Below are 26349 nucleotides of genomic sequence, written 5' to 3'. Positions count from 1 at the left end.
TATAAATGTCTATGCGCCGAATACCGGAGCCCCCAAATACATAAAACAATTACTGAAAAACATAAGCAACCTTATTGATAAGAATGTGGTAATTGCAGGGGACTTTAACACTCCACTTACAGAAATGGATAGATCATCTAGACACACGGTCAATAAAGAAACAAGGTCCCTGAATGAGACATTGGATCAGATGGACTTGACAGATATATTTAGAACTCTGCATCCCAAAGCAACAGAATATACTTTCTTCTTGAGTGCACATGGAACATTCTCTAAGATAGATCATATACTGGGTCACAAAACAGCCCTTCATAAGTATACAAGAATTGAAATTATACCATGCATACTTTCAGACCACAATGCTATGAAGCTTGAAATCAACCACAGAAAAAGTCTGGAAAACCTCCAAAAGCATGGAGGTTAAAGAACACCCGACTAAAGAATGAGTGGGTCAACCAGGCAATTAGAGAAAAATTAAAAAATATATGGAAACAAACGAAAATGAAAATACAACAATCCAGATGCTTTGGGACGCAGCAAAGGCAGTCCTGAGAGGAAAATACATTGCAATCCAGGCCTATCTCAAGAAACAAGAAAAATCCCAAATACAAAATCTAACAGCACACCTAAAGGAAATAGAAGCAGAACAGCAAAGGCAGCCTAAACCCAGCAGAAGAAGAGAAATAATAAAGATCAGAGCAGAAAAAAACAATATAGAATCTAAAAAAACTGTAGAGCAGATCAACGAAACCAAGAGTTGGTTTTTTGAAAAAATAAACAAAATTGACAAACCTCTAGCCAGGCTTCTCAAAAAAGAAAAGGGAGATGACCCAAATAGATAAAATAATGAATGAAAATGGAATTATTACAACCAACCCCTCAGAGATACAAACAATTATCAGGGAATACTATGAAAAATTATATGCCAACAAATTGGACAACCTGGAAGAAATGGACAAATTCCTAAACACCCACACTCTTCCAAAACTCAATCAGGAGGAAATAGAAAGCTTGAACAGACCCATAACCAGCGAAGAAATTGAATCGGTTATCAAAAATCTCCCAACAAATAAGAGTCCAGGACCAGATGGCTTCCCAGGGGTGTTCTACCAGACGTTTAAAGCAGAGATAATACCTATCCTTCTCAAGCTATTCCAAGAAATAGAAAGGGAAGGAAAACTTCCAGACTCATTCTATGAAGCCAGTATGACTTTGATTCCTAAACCAGACAGAGACCCAGTAAAAAAAGAGAACTACAGGCCAATATCCCTGATGAATATGGATGCAAAAATTCTCAATAAGATACTAGCAAATCGAATTCAACAGCATATAAAAAGAATTATTCACCATGATCAAGTGGGATTCATTCCTGGGATGCAGGGCTGGTTCAACATTCGCAAATCAATCAACGTGATACATCACATTAATAAAAGAAAAGATAAGAGCCGTATGATCCTGTCAATCGATGCAGAAAAGGCCTTTGACAAAATTCAGCAACGTTTCTTAATAAAAACGCTCGAGAAAGTCGGGATAGAAGGAACATACTTAAACATCATAAAAGCCATTTATGAAAAGCCCACAGCTAACATCATCCTCAATGGGGAAAAACTGAGAGCTTTTTCCCTGAGATCAGGAACACGACAGGGATGCCCACTCTCACCACTGTTGTTTAACATAGTGTTGGAAGTTCTAGCATCAGCAATCAGACAACAAAAGGAAATCAAAGGCATCAAAATTGGCAAAGATGAAGTCAAGCTTTCGCTTTTTGCAGATGACATGATACTATACATGGAAAATCCGATAGACTCCACCAAAAGTCTGCTAGAACTGATACATGAATTCAGCAAAGTTGCAGGATACAAAATCAATGTACAGAAATCAGTTGCATTCTTATACACTAACAATGAAGCAACAGAAAGACAAATAAAGAAACTGATCCCATTCACAATTGCACCAAGAAGCATAAAATACCTAGGAATAAATCTAACCAAAGATGTAAAAGATCTGTATGCTGAAAACTATAGAAAGCTTATGAAAGTAATTGAAGAAGATATGAAGAAATGGAAAGACATTCCCTGCTCATGGATTGGAAGAATAAATATTGTCAAAATGTCAATACTACCCAAAGCTATCTACACATTCAATGCAATCCCAATCAAAATTGCACCAGCATTCTTCTCGAAACTAGAACAGGCAATCCTAAAATTCATATGGAACCACAAAAGGCCCTGAATAGCCAAAGTAGTTTTGAAGAAGAAGACCAAAGCAGGAGGCATCACAATCCCAGACTTTAGCCTCTACTACAAAGCTGTCATCATCAAGACAGCATGGTATTGGCACAAAAACAGACACATAGACCAATGGAATAGAATAGAAACCCCAGAACTAGACCCACAAACGTATGGCCAACTCATCTTTGACAAAGCAGGACAGAACATCCAATGGAAAAAAGACAGTCTCTTTAACAAATGGTGCTGGGAGAACTGGACAGCAACATGCAGAAGGTTGAAACTAGACCACTTTCTCACACCATTCACAAAAATAAACTCAAAATGGATAAAGGACCTGAATGTGAGACAGGAAACCATCAAAACCCTAGAGGAGAAAGCAGGAAAAGACCTTTCCGACCTCAGCTGTAGCAATCTCTTACTTGACACATCCCCAAAGGCAAGGAAATTAAAAGCAAAAATGAATTACTGGGACCTTATGAAGATAAAAAGCTTCTGCACAGCAAAGGAAACAACCAACAAAACTAAAAGGCAACCAATGGAATGGGAAAAGATATTTGCAAATGACATATCGGACAAAGGGCTAGTATCCAAAATCTATAAAGAGCTCACCAAACTCCACACCCGAAAAACAAATAACCCAGTGAAGAAATGGGCAGAAAACATGAATAGACACTTCTCTAAAGAATACATCCAGATGGCCAACAGGCACATGAAAAGATGCTCAACATCGCTCCTCATCAGGGAAATACAAATCAAAACCACACTCAGATATCACCTCACGCCAGTCAGAGTGGCCAAAATGAACAAATCAGGAGATTATAGATGCTGGCGAGGATGTAGAGAAACGGGAACCCTCTTGCACTGTTGGTGGGAATGCAAACTGGTGCAGCCACTCTGGAAAGCAGTGTGGAGGTTCCTCAGAAAATTAAAAATAGACCTACCCTATGACCCAGCAATAGCACTGCTAGGAGTTTACCCAAGGGATACAGGAGTACTGATGCATAGGGGCACTTGTACCCCAATGTTTATAGCATCACTTTCAACAATAGCCAAATTATGGAAAGAGCCTAAATGTCCATCAACTGATGAATGGATAAAGAAATTGTGGTTTATATACATGATGGAGTACTACGTGGCAATGAGAAAGAACGAAATATGGCCCTTTGTAGCAACGTGGATGAAACTGGAGAGTGTGATGCTAAGTGAAATAAGGCATACAGAGAAAGACAGATACCATATGTTTTCACTCTTATGTGGATCCTGAGAAACTTAACAGAAACCCATAGGGGAGGGGAAGGGAAATAAAAAAAGAGGTTAGAGTGGGAGAGAGCCAAAGCATAAGAGACTCTTAAAAAACTGAGAACAAACTGAGGGTTGATGGGGTGTGGGAGGGAGGGGAGGGTGGGTGATGGGTATTGAGGAGGGCACCTTTTGGGATGAGCACTGGGTGTTGTATGGAAACCAATTTGACAATAAATTTCATATATTGAAAAAGAAAAAAAGAGGCAGAGTATCATTAAACTAAAGGCTTTTCACTCAAAAAAAAAAAATCTAATTTGTCTGACATAAGCATGGCTACTCCAGTTTTCCATCCCCTCTCTTTCAATCAGGTGTCTTTAGGTCTAAAATGAGTCTCCTATGCAGCATATAGATGGGTCTTGTTTTTTTAATCCATTCTTATACCCTGTGTCTTTTGACTGGAACATGTAGACCATTTACATTCAGAGTCATTACTGAAAGGTACGAATTTAGTGCTATTGTGTTACCTATAAAATTGGTATTTCTGGTGATGTTCTGTGTTCCTTTCTAGTCTTTATTGCTTTTGGTCTTTTTCCCCCCACTCGAAGAGTCCCTTCTAATATTTTTTGCAGGGCTGGCTTAGTGTCACAAACTCCTTTAGTTTTTGTTTGCTGGGAAACATTTATCTCTCCTTCTATTCTCAATGACAGCCTTGCTGGATAAAGTATTCTTGGTTGTATATTTCTCCCATTGAGCACATTGAATATATCCTGCCATTCCCTTCTAGCCTGCCAAGTTTCTGTGGATAGGTCTGCTGCGAACCTGATCTGTCTTCCCTTGTAGGTTAAGGACTTTTTTTTCCCTTGCTGCTTTCAGGATTCTTTCCTTGTCTGTGTATTTTGTGAATTTGACTATGATATGTCTAGGTCATATGGCCAGCTTTTGTTGAATTTCATGGGACTTCTTTGTGCTTCTTGGATTTAAATGTCTGTATCCTTCCCCAGATAGGAAAGTTTTCAGCTGTAATTTGCTAAAATAAACCTTCTGCCCCTTTTTCTCTTTCTTCATCTTCTGGGACCTCTGTGATACAAATATTATTGCTCTAAGAAGTTGCTGAGTTCTCTAAGTCTACCTTCATGATTCATTACCTTTCTTTCCCTCTTCTTTTCAACTTCATTATTTTTCATAGTTTTATCTTCCTTATCACAGATTCTCTCCTCTGCTTTGTTCATCTTCATTGTTATGGCATCCATTTGGGTTTACATCTTGATTATAGTTTTTTTAATTTCAGCCTGACTAGTTTTTAGTTCTTTATTCTAAAAGAACTAAAATTTCTTTTAAGGGATTCTCTAGTGCCTTCTATACATTTTTCAAGTCCAGATAGTATCCTTATAATTGTTGTTTGAAATTCAAGTTCAGAGTTCTTACTTCTATCTGTATATCTGTATTGATTAAATCCCTGGCTATTACTTCTACTTCCTGTTCTTTTTTTTTTAATGTTTATTTATTTGAGAGAGAGAGAGAGAGAGAGAGAGAGAGAGAGAGAGAGAGAGAGAGCATGCAAGTGGGGGAGGGGCAGAGAAGGAGAGGGAGACGCAGAATTCAGAGTAAACTCCAGGCTCCCAGCTGTCAGCACAGAGCCTGATGCGGGGCTCAAACCCATGAGCTGTGAGATCATGACCTGAGCCGAAGTCAGTCGCTTAAGTGACTGAGCCACCCACATGCTCCAACTTCCTGTTCTTTCTTTTGGGATGAATTCTTCCATCTTGTCATTTTGTCCAGAGAAGAAGAAGAAGAAACAAACCCTAGATCTAGGTGCTTTGATCTGCTTGTTAAAAGAAGCTTCCACAAAGTAGTCATTTTTCTACTTGTAGACTTGTGGTCTTGTTCTCTCAGCCCTCAGATTGATTTCTTGGGTGTTTAGAATGATTTGATATTTATCTAGCTGTATTTGAGGGATGAGGCAAACTTAGAGCCCCCCTACTCTTGCACCATCTTAACTCCTCTCCCTGGGGAATGTATAGCAAATGGCATCTCAGGCTTTTAATTTGAGTCACATCTTTTCATATGCTTGTTGGATATTTGTATATCAATTCTTTTGTGAAATGTAAAATTTTTGTAAAAATGTTTCATAGCTTTTTGCCTAGTTTTAAGTTGGTCATCTGTTTATTATTGACTTTGGTGGAATCCATTACATATTCTTGATACAAGTCCTTTGTCAGATTCATGTATTGTGAATATTTTCTCCCAGACTGTTGCCTGCCTTGTCATTTTCTTACTAATGTCTTTGATGTGTTGTGATGAGCAAAGTTTGAAGAGCAAGTTCTTAATCAAGTCCAATTTATCAGTCTTCCCTTTTATGGGTTAGTGCTTTTTATGTCTTGAGAGATCTTTTACTACCCCAAGTTTACAACAATATTCTCCTATGTTTCTTCAAGAAACCTTATAACTTTAGCCTTTATATTTAAGCCTGCTATCCATCTAAAATTATTTGTTGTGTATGGTAGGAGGTAGAGGTTGAGGTTCATCTTTTCTCATGTGTTTATCCAGTTATGCTAGCTGTTTTATTTTTTGAAGTTTTTTATTTCCATTCCAGTATAGTTAACATATAGTGTTATGGTAATTTTAGGTGCACAACATAGCCATTCAGCAATTCTGTACATTACTCAGTGATCATCATCATAAGTGTGCTCTTTATTTTAATACTTATTTATTTATTTTGAGAGACAGAGCAGGACAGAGAGAAAGAGGGAGAGAGAGAATCCCAAGCAGCCTCTGTACTATCAGCATAAAGCCCAACAGGGGCTCAAACCCACTAACCATGAGATTGTGACCCAAGCTGAAATCAAGAGTTGGACGCTTAACAAACTAAGCCACCCAGGTGCCCCCAATGTTCTCTTGATCCCCATCACCTATTTCACCCATCTCCTCACCACCTCCCCTCTGGTAACCATCTGTTTGTTCTTTATAGTTAAATCTGTTTCTTGGTTTGTCTTTCTTTTTTCCCTTTGCTCATTTGTTTTGTTGCACATTTTAAAAATTCTTTTATATTGTCAGTGAATTTGCCTTGGTGCCCTTGTCAAAAACCAGTCAGTCAATGACATATATATAGGTATACCTCTGGCTCCTCTATTCTGTTCTATTGGTTATGTTTATTCCTTGCCAGTATTACATTGTTTTGATTATTCTGACTTTGTAATAAGTTTTGAAATCAGTGAGTCCTCCAACTTTATTCTTTTTTAAGATTGTTTTTGTTTTCACAGTTCAGGTTCTTTGAAAGTTGTCAATTTCAAAACCTGCTGTGATTTCATTGGGATTATGTTGAATCTATAGATGAATTTGAGGAGAATTGACTCTTTAACAATATGGAGTCTTCAAGTCTATATGTATGATTTATCTCTCCATTTATTTGGGTCTTTATCTATATGAAGCTATTATAAATGGTATTTTTATTGTACTTTCCAATTGTTCTTTGCCAGGATATAGAAATACATTTTTTTTTCCCATTTAACAACCTTATTCAGGTATAATTTGCATAACACAAAAATCACCCATTTTAAATCTGCAGTTCAGTTCTTAGGTCAGTTTATACAGTTTTAAAATGATCACTGTAATACAGTTTTAGAATATTTCCACCACTCCAGAAAGTTCCCTTGTGCCTGTTTGTAATCAGTCCCCACTCCCAACCTAGCTCTAGACTACTGCTGACTTCCTTTCTGTCCCTGTAATTTTGTCTTTCTAGAAATTTCATATAAATAGAACCATATAATATCTAGTCTTAGGTGTCTGACTTCTTTAACACAGAATACTCTTTTTAAGGTTCATCCATATTGTCTTAATCGCTCTTTCCTTTTTTATTGTGGAATAATAAAATCCATTGTGTGGATATACTACGTTCTGTTCACTCATTCATCAATTGATGGATATTTCTATGGTTTTCAATATGGGGATATTTTGAATATTGCTGCTATGAACACTAGTACGCACATTTTGGAGTGGATGTGTGTTTTCATTTCTCTTGGGTGTACACCTAGGAATGGAATTACTGGGTAATATGGTAACTGTGCTTAACTGAGGAACTGCCAGACTGTTTTCCAAAGTGGCTGCACCATTTTAAATTTCCACCAACAGTATATAGAGATTCTTATCCTCCACATCCTTGTCAACACTTATTATCTGAGTTGTGCATTATAGCCATCCTAGTGGATGTGAAGTAGTATCTCATTGTGGTGTTGATTTGCATTTCCCTGGTAACTAAGGATGTTGAACATCCTTTTATGTGTTTATCGGCCATTTGTATATCACCTTTGGAGAAGTGCCTATTCAGATCTTTTACCCATTTTTTTTTAATTGGGGTAAAATTCACATAACATAAAAATTAACCATGTTAAAGTATACAATTCACTGGCATTTAGTACATTCACAATGTTGTGCAACCATCACTTGGTTCCAAAATGTTTTATCACTCCAAAAGGAAACACCATACCCACTGAGTTGTCACTCCCCGTCTCTCTCTACCCCAGTCTCTGGTAATCACTAATTTGTTTGTTGGCTCTATAAATTTACCTATTCTGGAATTTCATACAAGTAGAATGATACAACATGTGACCTTTTGTGGCTGGCATCCTTTATTTGGTGTAATGTTTTGAGGTTCATCTGCATGGTACCATGTATCAGTACTTCATTCCTTTTTATGGTTGAGTGATATTCCATTGTATGAATATATTTCATAGTTGTTTATCCATTCTTGAGGTGATGGAAGCTTGAGTTATTTCCAATCTTTGGCTGTTGTGAGTAGTATTGCTGTAAATGTTCATGTGTAAGTAATCAAAAGATTTTTAGCTATCCTGGATCTGTTGATCTCTTGCATAAATTTTAGGATCAGCTTGTCAATTGTCAATTTTTGCAAAGAGATCAGCTGTGATTTTGATCTCACTGAATCTGTAGATCAACATAGGAGGTATTGCCATCTTAACAATATTAAGTCATCCAATCCATGAACACAGACTGTCTTTCCATTTATTTTAGTCTTTAATATTTTTCAACAGTGTTTTTGCAGTTTCAAAGTATACAGATTTTACTTCTTTTGTTAAATTGCAAATTGTATGCTTACTATTTTAAATTGAATTTTCCAATTTTTTTTATCTGCCAGTACTTAGAAATACAACTAATTTTTAAATCAACATTTAAACCGGTATCCTGAAATCTTGCTAGCTTCTTTGTAGATTTCTTAGGATTTTTCTATGTAAATAATCATGTCATCTACAGGTAAAGATACTGTTACCTTTTTCTTCCCAATCTTTATGCCTTTATTTCTTTATCTTGCCAGTTGCACTGGCTAGGAGTTCTAGTACAATGCTGAATGGAAGTGATGAGAGAGAATACAGCCTTTATCCTGATCGTCGGATAAAAGCATTCGCTATTTCATCATTAAGTGTGGTATAAACGTTAGGACTTTTTTTGTAGCCATACTAGATTTTTCATAAAGTGCTCTAACCCCGATTAAACTAAAGAGACACCAGTGTTAAGGCTGGGACTTTTTTAGTAAAAAGAGATAATTTTTGAGATTTGTTCAGAATGACTTTACCAGGCACAGGATAGAAACCCAACCCACATTAGCATAAGCAAGAAGAGGAATTTGTTTTGTGTGTAGTAAGAACATTTAGGAGTCTATCTGCTTTAGGCACAGAGGGATCTGGGGAATCAAAATGCCATCAGAATAATTTCCATCTCTTGATTCTTTTTACGTGTTTACTTCAATGTCAGCAGAACTGCCCCTCCCCCAACTCTTATCACCTCATTTGCCAAAGATGTCACTAGCAGCTCCAGATTTATGGCCAGCCAACTTAGCAACTCTAATGAGAAGAAAGGGCCTGGTTTTTCAGTAGTTCTGGAAAAAAAAAAAAAAAAAAAAAAAAACGAAAAAACTTCTCAGGATTCATTATTTGGATCAACTCGGGTCACATGGCCATTCCTGAACCAATCACTGTAGGCAAGGAAATGGAATGCCCTGATTGGTCAGGCCCATCCTACCTGCTCCTCCCCCTTGGATCCAGGGGTGGGTGAGCCCCACCAAAGTATAATGGATGGAAAATGGGAGGGGCAGTTTCACCAAGAAAAGTCAGAGTGCTGATTCCAGAAAATGAGGGAAGAGGTATCAGCCAAGCATAAACCACCACTGCCCCCACTCTCACGCAGATGATCTCTGTGTGTTCCAGGTCTGGCACTATCCCTGGACTTCTTTGAGCTTCAGAGTCCCCATTTACAGCATGCAGGTGGTGGTCCCTGTCCTCGTTGGCCATATCTGAAAGGTCCCATGAGGCATTGTATGGGAAAGCTGTGTCTAAACTATAAAGTACAGGGGCGCCTGGGTGGCTCAGTCGATTGAGCATCCGACTTCGGCTCAGGTCATGATCTCACAGCTCATGGGTTCGAGCCCCACATCAGGCTCTGTGCTGACAGCTCAGAGCCTGGAGCCTGCTTCCGATTCCGTGTCTCCCTCTCTCTCTGCCCCTCCCCCACTCATGCTCTGTCTCTCTCTCTCTCTGTCAAAAATAAATAGACGTTAAAAAAATTTTTTTAATAAAATAAACTATAAAATATGGTGCATACGTAAGGGAGCAGTCACAAGAGTGATTACTAAGCACCTGTTCTAACCCATCTGTCCATCTGTCTTCTTCTGTCTCTCTCACAGAACACTTGAAGAAGCCACTTGAAGACTATATGGCCCTCTTCCCCAGTGTGAGAATTCTTCGAACCAAGAAGCGGGAAGGGCTGATAAGGACCCGGATGCTGGGGGCCTCTGCAGCAACTGGGGATGTCATCACATTCTTAGACTCACACTGTGAAGCCAATGTCAACTGGCTCCCCCCCTTGCTCGGTAAGAGACCCTCCCAAGGCAAGGTGGGCCCCAGCCTTCTGCAGGGATCATCCACAAGGGTTCTCTTGACTGCTTGAGATGCTGCCATCCAATGCCAGGTGCCACAAGGGATTCAGGAATGCTCACAGAGACCTTAAAAATCCATTCGAGTCCTGTCCCTTTGTTTTACAGAGAAGGAAGCTGAGAGGGGAAGTGACTTACCCAAAGTCCTACAGCACACTACAGTCTAGTTACATGATTGCCTCTCCCAGATTAGTTCAAGTTTTATTGGAAAGCAAGTCAAGGCTGTCTGCTGTAGGAGCCACATTGTGGAGGGACATTATCCTAGCAACTTAGAATAGTTAACATTCAGTGCCCTGCTACTGAGCCAGGGAAGTGATAAGCATTATCTCCAGTCCTCACAAAACCATGCCAGGTCAAAAGTGTCCCCATTTCATAGTAGAAGAAGCTGAGGTTTGGAGATACTGAGTGACTCAATATTGTTCCCTTGGGTCATAAGTGTCAAAGTTACCATCTCTCTGGCCCCAAATTTTGTCCATGGTCAGAAATCACACTGCCTCGCTAAATTCATTTCCTCTCTGGAGAGTTTCCAGCAGCTATCAGGAAAGGGCTGTGGACAGGGCAGCATGATCCAGAAGTCATCCATCATAGCCATGTGGACAGAAGGGAGACAAGAGGATTGGATGCTGGGCAGTGAGGTGCCTCATAGCTTGTTGAAGAAGCAGGTCTGAATTCTGCGGAGTTCAGATTTGTGGAAGGTGATGAGCTGGTGCTAACAGGTGGACATCAAAGAGGAAATGTCCTACTGAGACTGGGAATCAGGTGAGGGACAGGCCAGAGACAGATTGGAGAAGCGTTATCAATCCAGGGAGAAATTAAAACTCACAAATGAATGGGGATGCTCACCATAACAGAAAGCTCAGGAAGCAAAGGAGACTGTAGTTCAGGGCCAACTTGAGCCTGTGTCAGAATCACCTGGAAGACTCACTAACACAGAGTGCTGGACCCCACCCCAGAGTTTCTCATTGGAGAGGTCTGGGGTAGGGTCTGAGAAGCTGCATTTCTAACCAACTTCCAGGTGGTGCCAGCACTGCTGGTCCGAGGACCACACTTGGACAAGCACTGACTGGTTAGACCATCAGGCAGAGGTGAGAACAGAAAGCAAAACCCACACGGTTGAATGGGCTAATCCAGCCAATTTGTTTTCTAACGCAGATCAGCATGGAACTTCAGTATTAGATGATACGCTGCTGATCCCAAGGGTCCAGGATCCCACTGGGTTAGGAAAAGGATATAACCCAGATTTTCTGGTAAACTCCGTATTTAATTAAACCAAGAGGTCTCTGCATCTGCCTCTCATTACTGAAAGAGAAAAAGAAAAAGAGAAAGAAAAAAGTCTCACCGTAAATCACCTAATTTATAGTGCTGAAGGAACAACTCATTTGTTGGGTCATTCAGTGACTCGAAGTGGAGGGCCACAAAGCTGAGCTGGGAGTCTAAATAGCCCTTAACTCTGTTTCTATGGAAATATATGAGGGTAATTTTCATAATCTGCAGAATACATGGAGGAAACATTCTCCCTCTTTTTATTTTTTCTTTTTCCAATAGAAATGTGAACCAATGGTGTAGATGCAAAAGTCTGTCCCTATTAATATGAGCAGCCGACGGAGCGCATCTCAAAACCATTTGTCTCAAAACCATTAACACCTCCATGCACAGCTCTCTCTGCCTTCTGTGCAGATGAGGCATTCCTGAGCCAGAGAGAAGGATTCAGCCCCCAAAGGAAAGCCACTGTTTATTCTCATTTCTGCCATCATCATCATCATCATCATCATCATCATCATCATCATGGCTCTGCTAGTCCCTTGGCTTTTTAGGCCACAGCCACTTTTGAATTTGACAGTTACATGGGAATGTAGACAGGCCAGGCCTTATTATCCACGTAGAACAAATGAGAAAACTAAAGAGCAAAGAGAATGAGGAAGATGCTCAGCTTCTGAGCTTCTTTCATCAATCCTGGTCACAGCAATGTCCGCGGAGCACTAATGGGATGTGTGAATGTGTGAGAGTCTGAGCTAAGCATCTTGGCCCCACCGTCCCCCTCGGTCTTCACAGGAACCCCATGAGACAGGTGCTGTCGTCCTCCATTTTGTTGGCAGGGAAGCGAGGTTTCAGAGGCATCAGATAACCTTTGTCAAGGTTATACTGCTTGTAGGTGACAAAGCCAGGGTTGGGACCTGGGCATTCTGTCCCCAAGTGAGCGCAGCACCCTGGAATGCTGCCTCTCGATGCTAAGCCTTGACCCCTCACACCTCCCGCTCTCAGCCAGCCTGCAGCAGAGCCACAGCCCAGAGCCTCTCCAGAAGTGAAATCCCCTGCATGGGCATGAATAATTGTAATTAGGAAGGGAGGCCCCTCTCTAGATCTTTCCCTGGAGAAGTTTCTTCGACTTCATTAGAACCCCTAGGGAGCCTGTTCACAAGGCAGACCCAAGCTCTGCCCCCACAGGTTCTGATTCGGTGCACCTGGGGCAGGAACAACCCTGGCAGTTTTTTAAACACACCATGGGTACATCGGGCACTGGTAGCCCAGAGGGCACACTGCCGAAAGCAGCACTTCTCAGACTTTTTAAACCAGTGTGCCACAGTTAGAAATACATTGGACATCTCAATCCAGGACACAGATACACACCCATGCAATATAACGGAAACCTGTTTCCTGAAAAAGTACTTTTTCTTATCAGGTGGAATGCACCCTGACATTCAGTATTCTTTCCTGGTTCATTATACACATGCACATGCACACACACAAACACACACACACTCGATCAATTTAATGACCCATCTATGGATTGTTGTCTTGCAGTTTAGGAAAGGGCAAGAATGCTGCTTTCTCTCCTGGAAGAAAAAAGTACTTGATGAAGCCCAAGCCCCAGGCAGATGCCAGCCTACACTGGCCCTACCAGACTCCACATTCCCACCCTTGAACTTGACTGCTGGCCCAAGCAGCCAGGCACCCCAGCATAGCCCACTGGCCCCTTTATCACTGGCACCCCCAAGCTGCAGCCACGGCTTCTTGGCAGAAGGAACATCGAAGAACAGAACAAACCAAAGCTTAAAATTCTGGTTGGTAGGTTGGGCAGAGTGCGTTGTATAGAATCAGCTTCTCCCTGGCTTAATGGGGACCGTAAAAAGCCATCTGGCTAGGGACTGCCCTTGCCATCTTGAATCACCTAGCCTGTAGCATTCCTGCAGGGCAGAGGTTTGCCAGACTTTGCTTGTACATCAGTCAGGAGGAGTTCGTGGGATAGTACCTGCCCTCCTCAGTAGTTCTGGCTGTTGGAAAAAGCGAGCTAAACTCTCTCGCAAGGAGGACCACTTGTTCACTGACCATAGCTGAGAAGTTTTGAGGAGCTGGCTTGCCTGGCTACTTCGGCCACGAGTCAAGCTTAGGACTCAGAATGCGGAGCCTGACAGGGCCAGAACAGGAGCCCTCCCAGAAGGAAATTAATCTCTCTCTGCAATGGCGCTGACCATTACAGGCGACCGTGCTGGATACCTCGAACTGTCGTCATATCCCGTCCTCCTACCAGCCTGTGGTGCTGAACCTCTTTCCCCATTTCACAGAGGAGAACACTGGGGCTCAGAGACATTGTTTATGTAGCTCGCAGGTAGCAGGACTGGGACGGGAGCCCTGGTCCATCTTTCTTAAAGCCTGCCCTCTCCCTTGCTCTTGGGATTCTCAAACTCAAGCATTCGGAGAAGTCACTCAGGGAACACCTTAAGAATGTGAGTAAGCTGCAGAGCAGGGTCGTGGACCTAGCTGCTGCCCTGTCCTGCCTCCGTAATGGGCATCTCTTGGCTTCTTCAGACCGCATCGCCCGGAACCGCAAGACCATTGTGTGCCCGATGATTGACGTAATCGACCACGATGACTTTCGGTACGAAACGCAGGCGGGCGATGCCATGCGGGGCGCCTTTGACTGGGAGATGTACTATAAGCGGATACCGATTCCTCCAGAACTTCAGAAAGCTGACCCAAGCGACCCATTTGAGTAAGTACAAGTGACCTGGGCTGGTCCCAGTGGCTGACCTAGTGACCCCTCGCCAACACACCCTACTCGGGACCTCCACCTCCTCCTAAAAGTCCACTGCAGGGGAACCAGGGCAAACATCCCCAACCGGAAGCACAGCTCCTCCCAGGCTGTCTCAGAGCCTCAGCTCAGGGCCCTCCCAGCTGGCCACCTCTGTGTGGTGTTCCTGCCAGCTGGGGGTGAACAGAGTTGCTCTCTCCCTCAAGCCTAGCACCCCGTGGTCAGCAAGAACCAGCATCACCACCACCACCCCTTGCTGAACACTTTCTAAATGCCAGGCACAGTGCTGAGCATATCACATGCTGATCCTTTTTAATCCCCAACAACCATACGTAGTAAAAATTATTATCCATATTTTCCAAGTGAGGACACCAAGGCTCCAGGAGGTTAAGCACCTTTTCCAGGTCTCACAGCTATGAAGCAGTAAAGGCTGGGTGCACCTGCAGGTCTGTCTGCCCCTGGAGACAGCTGTCCCATCATTCAGCTAGGCCCTCTTGGAAGTGTTAGGAAATAGCAGCTTGTCCCACGGTAGAAGTTTAGGGGTCAATGTGTGGAGTGGACCCGTAACATCCTAGGATGTGAAACCTGGGGGGACCTACAGGTAATGGACTCCAGTCCCTTGCAAATGGGGAGACTGTGGCTCCAGGACAAGGGGGGCCTCACTTATACAGTGAGTCAGTGCCAGGCCAGAATTAGAGCCCGTGTCTCTCTGGGGCTCCTCCTGTGCTGCCCTGTGAGCCACTCTGGCTCCCTTCCTAGAGATGTGGAAAGACCTTTGGGTACAAAACCAAAGTCCAGTCTTCTGCTGTATTAGTTTCCCAATTATGAATTACCCAAAATTTACTGGCTTATTAAAACAACACAGATTTATTCTCTTAAAGTTCTGGAGGTCAGAAGTGTGAAAAGGAGTCTAACTGAGCTAAATGCATGGTGTAGGCAGGTTCTAGGGAAGAGTCGGTTTGCTTGCCCTTTCCAGCTTCTAGAGGCTGCCCACATTCTTTGGCTTGTGGCTCCTTTCTCCATCTTCAAAAAAATATTTTTAATGATTGTTTTTTTGAGAGAGAGAGAGAGAGAGAGAGAGAGAGAGCAAGCTGAGCAGGAGAGGGGCAGAGAGAGGCAGACACAGAATCCAAAGCAGGCTCCAGGCTCTGAGCTGTCAGCACAGAACCCGACACAGGGCTCAAACTTAGGAACCGCAAGATCATGACCTGAGCCAAAGTGGGACGTTAAACCCCCTGAGACACCCAGGTGTCCCACCTTCTCCGTCTCCAAAGCCAGTAACCTAACATGTCCAAGTCTCCCCCTCCTTCCTTCCGCCATCACTCCCCCTCCTTCTCCCACCTCCCCCTCCCCCAACTATCTCTCTGCAGCACCTGCTTTCATCATCACATCTCCTTCTCTAACTCTGACCCTCCTGCCTCCTTCTTTCACATATGAGGACCCCTGTGATTACATTGGGCCCACCAGGACAATCTCCCCATCTCAGATCCTTCACTTAAATTCTATTTGCAACGTCCCTTTGCTGTGTAAGGTGACATATCCCCAGGTTCCAGGAATTAGGCATTGGCTTCTTTGGGAGGCCATTATCCACACCTGCCTAACCACAGTTTAGCCTCAGTGAACTCCAGCTTCCCTGCGCCTCACACTCCCCACCTGAGAAAGGGGTCTTTTGGCAGCTCGGCCATCGTCATGGGCACAGGGCACACCGCGGTTCCTGAGGAGAGCCTCTGATGCTGTGGGCCCAAGGGAGGGCTCAGAGGGGCGAAGAGGCCCCGCTTGTTCAGGGAAATAAAAGGTGGCTGGGCAAAGGGAGTCGCGTGAGCTGAGGGCAGAGGGCATGGGTGGAGCCCCGTGCCGCTTGAGCAGGTCAGACGTCCGTGTTCTTCCCCTGACCTCTGGTCTCCTGAACATGGCCAACCACTACTGTCAGAACCCAAGACGACATCATGCAGTTAGCACCCTCCGCACGCCCGAGGCCCCAGTTGCCCCGAGTTCTTGGAGAGTAATACCAACAAAAGGAGTAGCCAACATCTGAGCTGAGCCGGCAGAGCAGTCCCAGCCGACATGACCGCACACAACCCTCACAACAGAGCCCCAGGGTGTAATTGGAATCCTCCACCCTTGACTGGCACAGACCCTGTGGCTCAGGGAGGACATGAGACTTGCCTGAGGTGACACACAGCAGAGGTGTCCGACAGCAGAGGCTGAGGTCGGAATGGGGTACTCCAGAGAACAGAATTTTCAGGGTAACCAGAACCCCCTGTGGTTTCAACCAGTACCATAAGCTTAGTCATGGGCCCTATGTGGATGGGTCTCGGCACGTTCATCTTCCTCATTGCAGGATGAGGAGAGGGTAAGGCCAGGTCATGTGGCTGCTTATTAGCAGAGGCCCCAGTAGTTCCCCCCCGCCCCCCACCCCGTCCCTCCAGGGCTGCAGTCGTCTCACCTGGATATTGAAGGGGTTGGGCCTGCCCTGCAGCAGTGGCTCTCAACCCTGGCTGCACATTGGCATCACCTGGGGAGCCTGTAAAAACAAACAAAACCCACCAGGCCACCTGCCACCCAAGACCAGTCACACCAGAGTCTGGGATGGGATCAAGGCATCAATAGTCTTTAAAGCTCCCAGGCGATTCGAACTGTGTGGTCACAGTTGAGACCCACTGGTCTAGATGCTTCCCGAGGGACCCTCCATCCTTTGTATCTTCCGATTCTTTCCAAAAGTATCTTTTCTGTATTGTACTTGGACAAAACCCAGGAGAGAGGCCACTAGAAAAATCCTGGTCATTTCCTGCACACCGCTCCACGGTGCCCGCAAGTGAACAATCCGCAGGCCCAGGGCAACAGAATGATGTTTGAAGGACATGGGCTTGGGGGGCCAACCCCGGTTGGAACCACAGCTCATCCGCTTAGTAACCGCATGCCCTTGAGCAGAGTATGTCGCTCTTCTGAATTCCAGAGTTCTCCGTCTGAAAAGGGGCCTAATAGAGCTTTGTGAGAGCTGGAGATGATGTCGGTAAAGTGAGTGGTAGACACTAGACCTCAGAACCGTTGTTGTTCTTGCTGAACATGGGCAGGAAATAGATGGGGCTGGAGGAGAGGCCTCCCTCTGGAGGCCAGCATCCAGCATCCAAAATGCCTTAAGGCTGATCTTCTCCCTGCTCCACCTCGGCTCCTAGGTCCTTGCCCCAGGCTCCCGCCCAGGCTGGTTTCCACATGCAGAGTCTTGGGTTTGATTTCCCACGAAGCCCTGGCTCAGAACCGCTCCCTGCCTCTCCAGGCAGTGTATGGCTCCAGCCAAAAAACCCAAACCCCACCATCTTCAGAAGACAAAGGAAAGTTGATATTAGACACCGTATGTTTCATAGTACTGGGTACTTTCAGAACTATAACAGCAATGTGAGCTAGGAAATGTAGCTACATGTTCATTGTGTAGATGTGGGGACAGGCTTTGAGATGTTAAATGAGCACCATCCAGTAGAAAATCAGGGGAGCCACAAAAATACTTTCAAATTTCCTGGTGGCCACATAAAAAAAGGTAAAGAGAAGCAGGTAAGATTCATTTTTGTAATATACTCTGTTTAACCCAGTATATCTGAAATAGTCTCACTTTAACATGTAACCAACACTTGGAAATTATTTTTTTGAGATTTTATGTGTATGTAATCTCTACACCCAGCGTGGGGCTCAAACTCTCAACCCCAAGACCAAGAGCCGCAGGCCCCACGACTGAGCCAGCCAGGCATCCCTGAAATGGTTAATGAGACCTATTATTTTTTTCACAGTAAGTGTTGGAAATCAGTGTGTCCCTTACACTTCCAGCACAACTCAATTCAGAGTAGTCCCATTCCGGGTGTTCAGTAGCCGCATGTGGCCCGTGGTCGCTGCAGCGGGCGATACGGGGTTCAGTGGTTAAACACTTCATCTCACATCCCACCAAAGGTAAAGGAGAGTGGAGTGACAGTTTCCCCATCCCTGTTCCCCTGTCCTTTTCACTCATCACCTGCCTCTCCATGGCTCCTCCCTGATAGGAGACAGAATTTTGTGGCCCTGAGGGTGTGAGCTCTGGCATAGATTAGAGATTCGAATCCTGCTTAGTAGCTGTGAAGCCTGGAGCAAGTTACCTCCCAGTCTGTGCTCTGGTTTCTACACGTGTCAATGGGATAATAAGGATGAGGCCCACCTCATGAGGTCAATTCAAGGAGCAGTCATTTTATTAAATCATCAGTTCAGTCAACCACCTGCCACATTCAAGCCCTCAGTGAATATTCAAGGGGATCTTCTTTTAAAGGAGTCCCTGCCATGCTGTCAAGGCTCATCTGCTACATGAAGCGTGGGAGGCATGTGGGTCGGCTAAGTTCTTCTTAAATCAGCCCAATTCCCATGAACCTGCAGTTCCCAAGGCCAGGAGGTGGCGTGGAGTTCGCTGCTGGAATGTTCCTTGGTTTGAGGGTCTGGAGTCTTCCAGTGGAGCTGGACAAGGACACGGTCACTCTGCGAGATTGTCACTCAGCGAGTACCGGCGGCCCCTCAGGTGCCAGCCCCGTGTGAGGCACCAGGGGGACCCAGGCAGGCTGCAGCATGCCACCCCTGCCCTTGGCCTGGCATGATGCCGTGCTGACTTGTTACCCATGGCACTGCCCCATTTATCATCTCTGTGCCCTTGCTCCTGTGGTTTTCCCCTCCAGGGTACCTTCCTCTCCCCTCATTGCCCACTTGTCCAAACAAAACCCACCTCAAATGCCACCACCCCGAGCACCCCTCCCTGACTCTTGCCCCAGCCTCTCTCCTCACTCCCAAAACCTGGTGGCAGACACTCACTCTTTCCATGTTCCTTTAGTGCTGTCTGCACCTCCCAGAGGCGCTTGGTACCTCCCACCCATCTTCTGGGTCCTTCTGTCCTGAGAGGCAGCTGCCCAGCCACACTAGCATCCCCCAAAGTCCCAGGCCAGCTCTGATTTACCTGCACGTTCTTCCAGCATCTACGGCTCAGCTGGCACTCAGTGGGTAATGAAACAGTGAATGTGCAGAGTTCGTCTTAGCCCAGTTTACCTGAAAGAGCAGAAGCTGTGTCTTCCTCTGCAAACTCTCAGCAGAACTCCTGTCCAGTGCTGGGCAGCCTGAGGGCGACTCATCCAAGGAGGCTGTTTGAAAACACGCATTCCTAGACTCCACCGCCCAGGGATAGCTTCCTAGGATACCTAGGGGTAGGGCCCAGACAGCTGCGTGTTTTGTCATCTAAGAGATTCTACTGCACAGACAGGCCCAGAGGGACCTGATTCAGACCATTAACCCGTGGGAGCACTGGAGAGGCATAGACCATGCCGCTGCAAGGCGCACGTTACTGTGATTTCCTCTCACAAGTGACCGTGGAAAGGAGCTCTGGGTCCGTTTGGTTAAAATGCAGTATTTAAGAAGGGAAGTCATGGCCGAGAAAGAAGACAGCCTGGGCCCTCCCTTGGAGGGGCGTTGGGTTCCCTGCTAGACACATAGGCTGTGCCCTTGGGGCAGTGTGCAGTACCTTCCCCAGGGGAATAGCAGTGTCAGCTTGCACTCGGAGCCTGCCGCCGGGACGTTTTGTCCTCACACCACACTCTTCTTCCCTGACAGGTCTCCCGTGATGGCCGGTGGACTGTTCGCTGTGGATCGGAAATGGTTCTGGGAGTTGGGTGGGTACGACCCAGGCCTGGAGATCTGGGGAGGGGAGCAGTATGAAATCTCATTCAAGGTGAGCCGGCTCTTCGGAAGCCCCCTTCTTTGCCACACCCCCTTGGCTTTCTGAGCCTGGAAAGACTCTGGATGCTCAGGGTTCAGCAGCCCCTGCTCCTCAGGTGACAAGTCAGAGGCCATAGGCCACTCCTTCTTGTGTGTGTATAGTGGAGGTGGGGTGTCTCCTTAGGCTGCTAAGCTCTGACTGCCATTTACCTTAACATCGTCCCCTTCTTAGGATGGCAGTGTTGGAATAAGACAGGTCTTGCTTCCAGTAAAGGTGGTGTCTCCCAGTGAGGTGTCCAGCAAACCAGCAGGGGGGAAGAGAAGCCGGGGTAAGTGGGACACACAGGCCTGGAGGGATGCTGTGCTTTGGGGATGGCTCGTGGCCTCGCAGATTCCCAGTTAGCCTTAGTGGGTCGTGGCCACCCCTCTCAAGTGTGCTTTCTCTGTATCCACCACTGCTGGAGTTGGCCGTAGAGATCAGTGGTCAGGAGCTCAAGCTGTGGAGTCAGAAAAGTGTGGGTTCAAATCCTAGTTCCACCACTCAGGAGCTGTGTGATTTGGGGCAAGTTTAGATTAGCTTTCTCTCCTCGTCTGAAATGACAGAATAATAATACTACCTATCTTCTAGAGCTATTGCAAAGAGCGAACGAGATAATATCTTAGAAGTGCTTAACATGCAACCCGGGGACACAGCCAGCAATTAAAAATGGGTAGAAACTATTCAAGATCCAGAGAGTAAATATTTACTCTATCAGACCAGCCCATGTGCTGTAGAAGCTTGCTGACAATGGTAGTTGAGGACGTGGTGGTTACTAGTTAGCCACCCACCCTTCTGGGGCCACTTCCTCCCCTTCATTTGTGGGATTCCATATTTATTGGTCTCAGGTGACGAACAGAGGCTCGGTCCCTCTGAGGGGAGGCTTAGCTTGTCCCGTGACCCCTTACGTCTGGCCAGGGTCTGCGTCTGCATCCCCAGGGCCCCTGGAAGGGCATACCCCCAGCCCGCGAGGGATGGCCAGCGGCACCACTACTGGGCCGAGCCCTGTGAATACACAACCCTGATGCCCCCCGAATCGGGCATCAACTTTTTAGGCGGGACACCGTGATTGAGACTTCGGTGCTGGGGTCAGATCCCGGCCCTGCCACTTCCAACAGACTGTGTGATCTCAGACAAGGAAGGCTCACCTCACTGAGCCTCAGTCTGTGCTGCCACAAAATATGCTTAATGATACCTGAATCTTCACGGGGTTGTTCAGAGGATTAAATGCGACCATGACAGTTGGGTGCTTCCTAACAACGTCCCAAAGATTATGTTCATTATCGACATCATTGCCATCACCATGTACACCTCTGGTTGAGCAGTTCAGAACTAGGGAACATAAATTCTTGAGTAGCAAGAAAAGAACTCAAGAACGACCAAAACATCGTTTGGGTTTGAAGGGCGGTCTGTGTCTGTTTTACTTCCAGAGTTCTGAAGTTGTCTCCCCGAAGGGGTCCAGCCCCTAACCTAACCAACACTCGCGTCCAGGGTTGGTGTTCAAAGTATTTAATGGCGATGGCGGCCCAGGCACCAACCAGTCAGAGCGGATACCAGCTGGACACAAGTCTGTGTCAGCTCTGGTCCACAACAGCTGAATTTCAGCCCTGCTCGGAGCTGACGGGACCCTATGCCAAGCCCTTCACACGTGTTGGCCTTTTTAATCCTCTCAGCAACCCTAGCAGAGCGGTGTCATCATTATACCCATTTCACAGGAAGACACGAAGGGCTCAGCCCAAGGCCCCACACAGGTGGAAATAGCGGAACCAGGACCTGACCGCAGGGGGGCCTGACTGCAAAGCCTGCGTTGTGACCTGCCACGTTTCCTGGGCCTCTTTAGGGACAGGAGAGAACACTAGAGAGGGAAACTAGCCTGAGAAGTTGGCAGTGGTCTTTCCCCCCTTTGTTCTGTTTTTGCCTCCTCCTGGGCTCGTTCTTAATTTACTGGGATATTCTACAGCCTCTCAGTGAAGTGAATTAATGACCGTCTAAGTGAGAAGTAGCAAATAGATTTCCTCTCCCAGCCATCTCTGATCTGCTCTGGGATAGGGGCGACCCAGCGCAGTGTTGATATGTATTCCGAAGCTGCATCCAAGCTGATCAGAACGAGGGTGGTGACTGATGAGTGATGTCTGCCATGGGTGCAGGTCTGGCAGGTGATGGCACAGATGTCATTGGGTATCCGTAGCCCTGTGCAGTCTAGCTTTCCAAATGTCGCATCCTTATGGGTACGGTGCAATCACACACAAGGAATCAAAGGACTTTTAACTTCACAGTTTGTCAATACAGCCATCGAGCAAACTTGATTTATCAAGTTCTCTGCCAAGTGTGCCCAGAAATGGGCACACCTGTGTTCTGAGTGCTCACCAGAATGTCAACTTCGATAGGGTAGGATTGTTTGTGTGTTTCACTCACTGCTGTGTCCCAGGTACCGAAAGGAGGCACTGAATAAATACGTGTTTGTGACACACTCAGAGCAGGTAGATCGCTGGCCAGAAACCAGCCTCCATGGTCAAGAAGTCCCCCTTCAGAAACACCCTCTGTGGAGAATAGTGAATGGAGAAGGAGTTGCACAAAGGAATTCCCAAACCCAAAATGATTTCATTCTGTGTGTTTCAAAGACCTATCTAATGATGCTCATCAGGCAATTACAGCAGAACAAATGGCATTTTTCTCCACACAGTTTATTTACAAAAGACTTGGTAATGAAGCCATATTGGAAATCTCTCGTCCGGGAGGGGGGGAGGCAGCTGGCTCCTGTTTCCATTTGATCCAATTAATGTCCTTCACTCTCGAGGGGAAAGGGCTCTGCATAATGAGGAGGCTCCCAGGTCTGGAAGGGAGACTTTCCTCCCTCAGTTTTCTCTGTCCTGGCTTTGAGAACATGGGTTCCCAGAGCCCGTGGCGGTCCATCTGCCTGTGCATTGTCTCCTGAGCCCCTGTGGAAAGCCTGCCACAGTGCGGAGGAGACAGGCAAGCCCATTCATCCGCCAGAGACGCCTCCCTGAAATGTGGGTGTTCATTTCAGCCAGAGCGGAGCATTTTCAAAGGGCCATATTCCCTCCGCTTAATCTCTGCTAAGACCCCTTTCTTCCTGGTGATGGACAAAAGAGACTGGTCTGAAAGGCCTGAGTGCATTTTCAGAAATTAAGATAAATTGATATGTGGCATCAGGACTGATGAATTAATAATTTGGCTCCAATTCCAGACTAGGCCATCTATCCTGATGGGAAAACCCTAGAAAAGGTATTCTAAGGCTCTGAAATTTCTGGAAGAGTCATTGATCCCCCCACCCCACCCCGACACACTCTCTCAGCCAGGAGACATATTGTTTCCAAAAGGCACAGTCACACCATGGAAGTTCTCCTGTTTGGCGGTTAGAATCTTCCCAGTTCTGGTGGCAGGTTAAATCTTTAACTCCAGAGCCCGCCTGTACCTGCCTCTGTGAGCTGACCCCTGCTCATTTCTCCACCCTCCATCCTCTTACCGCATTGCATTAGTCTGCACTCTTGGTTACAGATGACCCTAGTCATCTGATTGAAAGCAAAAATCAGAATCAGTTGGCTCACACAGTTGAAATTCCAGGGCAGACCCTCCAGGCCTGGCTGGATCCAGAGACTAACCCATCTCATCCGGTCTCCGTCTCTCTCAGTCCCTTGGCACAACTTTCATCTCGGTTGGCTTCCTGTTCAGGTCAGGCTTTCTCTCTGTGGACCCAGCATCCCACTGGAAAGAGAGTGTATCTTTCCCATCCTTCCTGTAGAAGTCCCCAAGGTGAGGGGCGCCTGGGTGGCTCGGTCGGTTAAGTGTCCGACTTTGGCTCAGGTCATGATCTCACGGTCTGTGAGTTCGAGCCCCGCATCGGGCTCTGTGCTGACAGCTCAGAGCCTGGAGCCTGTTTCAGATTCTGTGTCTCCCTCTCTCTCTGCCCCTCCCCTGTTCATGCTCTGTCTCTCTCTGTCTCAAAAATAAATAAACGTTAAAAAAAAAAATTAAAAAAAAAAAAAAGAAGTCCCCAAGGTGATTCTCACTGGCCTGCTGGTTCCTTGCCCATCCCTGAGCCATGTTCTGATTGGGCAGCTGCAGTCACATGTCCATCCTGGAGACCGGAAAGTGGAGATGAGCTGGTTCCCCAAACGAAAGCCCAGTCATTGTTTCTAGAAGGGGAATGAATGTGGGGCAGGGCAGACCACAGACGTCCACACAGATGTGTCCGCACAGCCATATGGAGCTGCTCACAAGCCCCAGGCTCGTGCGTCCGGTCATCTTTGGAAGCAGGCACTGTTCACTCTTCTGGAAATGCCTTTCCTTAGTCTGAGAGGCCCCCATTTAGCCTTACCTGAGCTGCCTGTGCTAACGAGGCTCCACCCCAACGTTACTCCTGGCTTAGCTCTGAATTCCTCATGTTAGTTGTGACCCAACGGGTGACCTGTCTTACCCACTGGCCTCTGAGTTCCCTGGAGACCATTTCTATACCCAGTGTGTGTGGCCCACAGTAGGTGTTTTAAATAACTGTTAGTGGCATCAATTTGTATCTGATAAAACTTCCTTTGCCCCGCTCTTCCTAGACTTACCTCAACACCTTTTGGTAGTGGTGGTGTTGTGGGAAGGGTACTCGGTGAGAAGGCAGGGCACTGGCTTCTCATCTTGGCTTTCCATCCATCTGTTCATCCATCTGGGGATCCTGGACCAATCGCTTGACCTCTTTGGCCCTCACATCCCAGACAGTGCTGATACAGCTTTCGTACCTGCCCCGTGAGAGAGGATCGGATACGATGCTGTGGGGAAAGTCCCTTGACTTACACAGGTGCAAGCGTGGTTTGGATTAGAGGTGGTGGCAGTAGAACGAGCCAGGAACTGGACTGCACAGTGTCCTTAGGAGGCCAGGGTTAGGACATCTTCATCTCTGAGATCCAGGAGACAGGATGCTTCCACCAGACAGTACGGATGAGCTGGCATGAGAAAGGTGTGGGCTTTGCAGTGGTGTAAGTGGATACCTCTTGTTAACAGCAATCTGGCTAAATCTGTTATGTACCAAAGCAAGCACATTCTTTGACCCAAAATTCCACACCCAGGAGTTTATCCAAGGGAGACAACTGCAAAGATGAGCAGAGATTTGGGTAGAAGTTATTTGTTGAGGCCTTACTTACAATGGGGGAAGATTGACAGGACCCAAATGTACGTCCTTAGGGAATAAATAAAAGCACATCTAAACAATGGAATATGATATTAAAAGACCAGATGCCTCCAAAGTTAAGTTTAAACAGAAATGAAAAATAGTATCGGGGTGCCTGGTGACTCAGTCGGTTGAGCATGTCTTGATTTCGGCTCAGGTCACGATCTCAGGGTTCGTGGGCTCAAGCCCCATGTCAGGCTCTGTGCCTGCTTGGGATTCTCTCTCTCCATCTCTGACCCTCCACTGCTCATGCTCTGTCTCTATCTCTCAAAATTAAAAAAAAGAAATGAAAAATTGTGTATATATATAATATGATCCCATGTTTGGTGTTTAAATATATGATGAAGGCAAACCAGCAAACAAAAACCCTGAGAGTATCCTTCTAGCAGCTGGTGTTTGCTGGTCACTCACACCAGTAATGTGTGAGGCTCTGTGCACGGCACTCTACATGCATGGTCATTTAATTTTCATGAGACACCCGACGCGGTGCTCTCACTTTCTCCGTGTTGTAGATGAGGAAACTGAGGCTTGGGTTAAGTCACTTCCACAAACTCACACGGCTGGAGCGGGGATTTCAGACTGAGCCTGTGCTCTGACCCAGCACGCCATGAAAGCGTCCTGTTCCTTGTGATGTCGGGGGGGGGGGGGGGGGGGGGGCGGAGGACTCCAAGGTGCAGCTGTCCCCTTCTACTATTTCTATAACAATGAATATGTTCATCATAAGTACATATCACTTCTATAAAGAAAGAAAGAAGATTTTTTTTTTTTTTAACTAAGAAGGAAAAATGGTTTTTCAGCCCTTCCAGCATCCCCCGCCCCACCATATACATCCCAGTGCTGTGTTTGGGCCATTTGCAAGTTCAGGCATGAGAGTCCACCACCACCACCCCCCGCCAAAGGAGGCCTCCAGAGAAGGGAGTGACAGCGAGGACACCCCAGGGAAGGACGGAGCGTAGCTCTGCAGGGTGGGCCTGAGGAGGC

The 26349-nt window shown here is 46.0% G+C and overlaps 1 protein-coding gene across 1 annotated transcript in view; it reads left to right on the top strand.

The window, feature by feature from the left end:
• GALNT10 (polypeptide N-acetylgalactosaminyltransferase 10) overlaps positions 1 to 26349 on the top strand; it is a 225604-nt gene that overhangs the window by 173673 nt on the left and 25582 nt on the right. Inside the window, exons 5-7 of the mRNA XM_047826528.1 lie at positions 10165 to 10350; positions 14221 to 14404; positions 20051 to 20168. Coding sequence (XP_047682484.1) covers positions 10165 to 10350; positions 14221 to 14404; positions 20051 to 20168 — 488 coding nt within the window. The remainder of the gene's footprint in view (positions 1 to 10164; positions 10351 to 14220; positions 14405 to 20050; positions 20169 to 26349) is intronic.

The sequence above is a fragment of the Prionailurus viverrinus genome, chromosome A1, assembly GCF_022837055.1.
Source record: "Prionailurus viverrinus isolate Anna chromosome A1, UM_Priviv_1.0, whole genome shotgun sequence".
In the NCBI taxonomy this organism is placed as follows: domain Eukaryota; kingdom Metazoa; phylum Chordata; class Mammalia; order Carnivora; family Felidae; genus Prionailurus; species Prionailurus viverrinus.
This window is presented reverse-complemented; position numbering and strand designations above follow the sequence as displayed.